Source organism: Carlito syrichta, unplaced genomic scaffold (assembly GCF_000164805.1).
Source record: "Carlito syrichta isolate Samal-C Ts95f unplaced genomic scaffold, Tarsius_syrichta-2.0.1 Scaffold304878, whole genome shotgun sequence".
Lineage (NCBI taxonomy): Eukaryota > Metazoa > Chordata > Mammalia > Primates > Tarsiidae > Carlito > Carlito syrichta.
Window position 1 is genome coordinate 54,435 of NW_007248974.1, and position 6,368 is coordinate 60,802.

Sequence of the window (6,368 nt, forward strand, 5' to 3'; positions counted from 1 at the left end):
TCCAACTCAAAAATAAATAAAGAAAAAGAAAAAGAAAATATCAACCTGTGAATCTCAGACCTGCCCTCTGCCAAGGAAGAAAGTAGACCAGGGCTTTGGACTGTCCAAGAAATCAAAACTGGGTTTGAGTCTAGAAGGGTCTCAAATTCTGAAAATGGAGAAGTCTACACATGTGACTTCTACCAGGGGTCTCACGTAAGGGAGGAGGATGGCAGCCTACAAGAAGGAGAAACAGAGTGTGTATGAGCAGTACTATGTATATATGAATGTATGTATTTGAGTTGGGGTCTTACTCTGTCACCCAGGCTGGAGTGCTGTAGCACAAGCACAGTTTACTGCAGCCTCAGCCTCCTGGGCTCAGGCAATCCTCCTCCCTTGGCCTCCTGACTAACCGTGACTACAGGTGCATGTCACCACACTTGGTTTTTTTTTTTTTTTAGTCAGTGGCACTCTCACGGCCACCCCAGCGTCAACCTGCTGGGCTCCGGCAATCCTTCAGCCTCAGCCTTCCAAGTAGCCGGAACTACAAGTGTGTGATACCACACCCAGCTAATTTTTTGATTCATTGTAGAGACGAGATCTCGCCAAGTTGCCCAGGCTGGATTTGAACCTGTGAGCTCAGGCAATCCACTTGCCTTGGCCTCCCAAAGTGCTGGGATTACAGGCTGAACCACTGCGCCTGGCCAGCTTATTTTTATTTTTATTTTTTTTGTAGAGACGTGGTCCCGCTCTGTTGCCCAGGCTGGTCTCAAACTCCTGAGCTCAAGCGATCCTCCCACCGCAGCCTCCCAAAGTACTTATGGGCACGCACTACTGTGCCCAGTCATGTGTAGGATAAGATTTAAATGCTGTGACTCCTTCCAGAGCCACCCCAAGGCTTTGAATGACTTGCCCCTCTCTCCTGGGCACAGTGTTCAACTTCCTGGCCTTTCCTGCCCTGTCATTGGGTAGAGGGCAGGTAGTTTGTTAGTTTGTTTTGAGTCAGAGTCTCACTCTGTTGCCCAGGCTGGAGTGCAGTGGCACTCTCACGGCCACCCCAGTGTCAACCTGCTGGACTCCGGCGATCCTTCTGCCTCAGTTTTCCAAGTAGCTGGAACTACAGGCACAAGCTACCATGCCTGGCTAATTTTTTACTTATTGTAGAGACGAGGTCTCACCAAGTTGCCCAGGCTGGTCTCGAACCCATGAGCTCAGGCAATCCTCTTGCCTCTGCCTCCCAAAGTGCTGGGATTACAGGCTGAGCCACCGAGCCTGGCCAGAGGCCAGGTGGTTTAAACAAAATCTCGGGAAGATCGGTTTGGCTCCCACAGTTCGACCAGGGCTGAGTGGGCAGCCCAGGAGACAGGCTGGGGGGAATGACCCACCTCAGGCAGTACCTGGGCATTTTTATGGGACATGAGACCCCTTTGAGATGTCTGGATCCTGAGGTTCCTTTTACAGAGAGATGGGGAAACACAGGGGACTTACACCAGGTCACAGGGGGAGTCTGTGGCAGAGGCAGGAACCAAAGCAAGGCTAGGCCCTGAGTCTTGGACTCCTAGGCCTGAAGCATTCCTCAGCATCCTGCTGAACTCTCTCGGAAGGAGGGTAGCCTCACGTTCCCTGGCCAGCCCCTTCCTGGCATACTTTGCGCCAGAGCCCTTGAGACTGACTGAGGACCGGTTGCCATAGAGATGGCCTGCAGGGCAGTTCCAGGGCCGGCAGGTGAGGGTGGGGGATGGAGCAGGACACCAATATGCTAAACACCCACCAACAGTTGGTCAGGACCACGTCCGCAAGACCAGGGCAAGACATACAGCTTCAGGCTCCAGGGTTGGGCACGGGGCTACTCAAGCTTCTGTCCACCATCTCCCAGAAAGAGCAGGTGAGGGGGGCCCAGTGGGGGACTTCTAACTGCCCACAGGCAGGCGGGCTATTCCAGGCCAAGGCAGCCTGGGCCACAGGAGGTCCTTGAGAGGTCACAAGACTGGAGTTGAGGCCCCAGTGAGAGGGAGGCCTGAGCAGGAAAAAGACCCAAAGAGTGTGGGTCTGAAGTTGAGAATGATGTCCAGGGATGACCCCCTGGGATGATAGAGCGATTCCGAAAGATAAGTTGCTTCCACCTTGGCTGTCACTGGGCTGGGACCTTACAGGACGTTTGGAAACACAGACCATGACCCAGGGCCAGCACAGCACAATGGTGGCAAATCCGGACTCTGGGGAAAGATTACAGATTCAGCTCCTGGCTCCACCACTTCCCAGCTGTGTGACCTCAGCTACTCAGCCTCTCTGAGCCTCAGTTTTCTCTTCTGCAAGATGGGGTGATAGCGGTATCGACCTCATAGAGCCCTTGAGAAGGTTGAGCGTCTTAGTGCCTGGACGTGATAGTTGCCCAGTACATGGCAGCTGTTGCAATTTTTTTTTTTTTTTGAGTCGGAGTCTCATTCTGTTACCCAGGTTGGAGTGCAGTGGCACAATCACAGTGCACCCAGCCTCGATCTCCTGGGTTCAGGTGATCCTTCCGCCTCGGGCTCCTGAGTACCTGGGAATACAGGTGGCACCACCCTGTCTGGCTAATTTTTTGATTTTTTTTTTGTAGAAATGAGGTCTTGCTATGTTGCCTAGCCTGGCCTCAAACTTCTGGGCTCATGTAACCTTCCATCTTGGCCTCTCAAAGTTCTGGGATTACAGGAGTGAGCCACCGAGTCTGGCCTCGTGTTGCAGTTTTGTTTTTATTTATTCATTTATTTATTTGAGTTGGAGTCTCACTCTGTCACCCAGACTGGAGTGCAGTGGCCACTCCCGGCCGCTGCAGCCTCGACCAGCTGGGCTCCGGTGATCCTTCTGCCTCAGCCTTCCAAGTAGCCGGAACTACAGGCGGATGCTACCACACTCAGCTAATTTTTTTGATTTATTGTAGAGACTAGGTCTCGCCAAGTTGCCCAGGCAGGTCTCGAACCCGCGGGCTCAGGCAGTCCACTCACCTCAGCCTCCCAAAGTGCGGGATTACAGGCTGAGCCCCCAAACCCGGCTTATTTTTTATTTTTAAAACAAAGTTCATCAGAGAAAGAAGAGAGGAAAGATAGAGAAACGTGCCAGAGCTGGCATGGGTGAGAGAAATGGCCATGTTGCAATTTTAATATGCAAACCAGAGTTGGGCGCAGTGGTTCACATTTGTAATCCCAGCACTTTGGCAGGCCGAGGCGAGAGGATTGCCTGAACCCACAGGTTCAGTTCCAGCCTGGGCAACTTGACGAGATCTCATCTCCACAATAAATCAAAAAATTAGCCGGGCATGGTGGCACACACCTGTGGTTCCAGCTACTTGGAAAACTGAGGTGGAAGTTTTGCCTGAGCCCAGCACATCAAGGCTTCCGTGGCCATGAGGTGTGCCACTGCACTCCAGCCTGGGCGACAGTGAAAAAAAAAAATGCAGACCAGTCTATAAAAATGGTAGGGAGGGCCCAGAGGGGGGCCCCACGGAGGAGGTGACAATGTGCTGGCCTCCCCCCCCCGTCTCTAGGAGGCACTAGTCATTCATACTCTCCTTCATTTCTTTATCCACTCACCAATCTTTCTGATTATCCAATGATCTATCCATCTATCCATCTGTCCTATCCCATCCATCCCAGGGAAGCCTGGGGAGCGGTGATGGTATGCCAGTTCAAGGCCCGCAACAGAGGTCTCAGAGCGCAAGGCAGACCACAAAGAAGGACCACAGGCCTAGGGGTCGGAACAAGAAAGGACAGGGCCCTGCCGAGGCTGAGGAGTAAGGAGCCGTGGGACAGGCTGGGGGGGGCACACCCTGTTGGGGATATCCATGGCCACTGACCCCCTCCCACTCCTACCCTCTCCCTCTTCAGTCTTTTCCACCCTCCTCGGAAGCCCTCCTTCCCCTTCCAGTGGGCCTGGGAGAGTGTCACCATAGATGGCCGAGCTCCGCTTGAGCCGAGCGCCCCCTCGGCCCCTGGCCACCAAGCTTTGCCCTTGCTCACCGAGGCCTCTCAGCACAAGTCCAGGTACAAGTCCACAGCCAACCTCCCAGAGGCCCATGACTGCTGTTGGAAGACAGATGTGCAAACCCTGAAGAGGGGACAGCAGCTTGGGGCCTGGGGTGGCGTCCCCATCCCTCCCGGCAAAGGGGAGAACCAAGGGCTGGAGCCCCCCAGTGCATGTGGCCTCCTGCCATCTGGGAAGAGGTCAGGATCAGGAACAGAGGCTGCAAGTCCTGCTGAGCTGGAAGGCCCTGGTGCTGAGGAGGCTGAGAGGGACCTGAGCCCAGGGGAACTGCCCCAGCTTTTCAGGAGAGGATTCATCTCAGAAGACGAGCAGTCCTCAGAGACCACAAAGGAGGCTGAGGAAGGGGAGCATGGAGAGAGGGCTGGTTCTCAGAAAAAGGGGCAGAGTTCTGGAGAGGAGGCCTTGGATGAGGAAGAATTGCACGGCCCGAGCCGGAGAAGCAGCTCCAGCCCCGGCAAACTCCAAGGACCACAGGGGAGGAAGTCGAGGGCCAAGGAGCTGGAGGGGCCGTGGGATCTGGAGAAGTTGCACAGGCAGCTACAGCAAGAATTAGACTGTGGTGAGAGTGCAGCTCAGTGCCTGGGTTCCCCAGAGGCTATATGGTGGGGTGAGCCATCGGGGAGCCCACCCCTGGGGTTGGGAGTTCAGAAGGGATGGGCCATGCTCTGGGTGCTGGGTGGGACTGCCCAGCGGGCTGGAAGATAGGGCAAGCCTGACTTGGCCCCACTGTGGATAGGCCCCCAAAAGCAGCCCTGGAAGTCTCTGCGGGCTGCTTTCCAGGCCTCCAACCGGAGTGAGAAGGCCCATGCTTTGGGCGACGATGAATCTTTCCTGTTTGCCAACTTCCCTACTCGCACCTTCCACAAACGACAGGAGGCCACCAGGTAAGGGGGAAGAGCAAGGGAGTGGTAGCCAAGGGTGAGGAATAGAGAAGGAGCCAGTTCCCCAGGGGACACTTAGTCATTCATACTCTCATTCATTTCTTTATCCATTCACCAATCTTTCTGATCTTCCAATCATCTATCCATCATCCATCTATCCTATCCCATCCATCCCATGCATCCATCCCTCTCATCCATCCACCCCATCCATCTATCCCATCCATTCCATCCACCCACCCCATCCATCCACTCCATTCATTCATCCATTCATTCCATCCATTCCAACCATCCATCCATCCATCCATCCATCCATACCTCCCACCCCTCCATCCATCATCCCATCTATCCATCCCATTCCATCCATTTCATCCATCCATCTCATTCCATCCATCCACCCCATCCATCCATCCATTCCTCCCATCCATCCATCCCATTCCATCCATTCATTTCATCCATCAGTCCATCCATCCATCCATACCATTCATCCACCCCATCCATCCATTCCATCCCTCCCTCCCTCCCTCCCATCCATCCACCCCATCCATCTATCCCATCCCATCCATCTGTCCCATCCATTCCATCCATCCATCCCATCCCATCCATCCACCCCATCCATCCACTCCATCCATCCATCCATCCATCCATGCCTCCCATCCATCCATCCATCCCATCCATTCATCCATCCATCCATCTATCCATTCATTCATCCAACTACTGATAACATCCATTCAACCATTCATCTATTCATTCCTCTGTCTACTTGGCCACAAGCCACTATTGACACAAGCCACTTTTCATTTATTCCCCATCTTTTCTTCTATCCACCCATGAATCTATTAACTAAGCCATTAATGCAACAGATATTTTCTACTCATGGACCCTCAGGATATAATGATAAAGAAGACTTGGCCCCAGCTCTGAGAAACTCAAAGTCTAGAAAAGGAGACAGATGGGCAGTTGTGCTCAGTTAGATAATTGCTACACTTGGGCTTGAACAAGAGATGGTGGGAGCTGAGGGAGGCTGTGAGGAAACTGCTGGCAATGTCAAGGAGAGGGATGATAAGGGCATGAGCCAGGTGGCCCTGTGGATGGAGAGGGGCGTCCATTAAAGATATATTTAGAGGCTTGCTCAATGGGCTAAAGTGACTGGTTAAAAGTGGCATGTGAGGGATTCTTATATCACCCTCCATTCTTTCTTTTTTTTTGAGTTGGAGTCTCACTCTGTGGCCCAGACTGGAGTGCAGTGGCATGCTTACAGCCACCGCAGCCTTGGCCTGCTGAGCTCAGGTGATCCTTCCACCTCAACCTTCCAAGTAGCTGGAACTACAGGCATGTGCCACCACGCCTAGCTAATTTTTTTATTTATTGTAGAGATGAGGTCTCATCAAGTTGCCGAGGCTGGTCTCAAACCCATGGGTTCAGACAATCCTCTCACCTCTGCCCTCCCAAAGTGCTGGGATTATAAGTGAGAGACACTGTGCCTGGCCA

At 53.2% G+C, this 6,368-nt stretch overlaps 1 protein-coding gene across 1 annotated transcript in view; it reads left to right on the plus strand.

The window, feature by feature from the left end:
* Window positions 1-1,717: 1,717 nt before the first annotated feature.
* TSGA10IP (testis specific 10 interacting protein) overlaps window positions 1,718-6,368 on the plus strand; it is a 13,158-nt gene continuing 8,507 nt past the window's right edge. Inside the window, exons 1-4 of the mRNA XM_021713932.1 lie at window positions 1,718-1,864; window positions 3,612-3,748; window positions 3,843-4,558; window positions 4,736-4,883. Of these exons, the coding sequence (XP_021569607.1) occupies window positions 1,718-1,864; window positions 3,612-3,748; window positions 3,843-4,558; window positions 4,736-4,883 (1,148 nt within the window). The remainder of the gene's footprint in view (window positions 1,865-3,611; window positions 3,749-3,842; window positions 4,559-4,735; window positions 4,884-6,368) is intronic.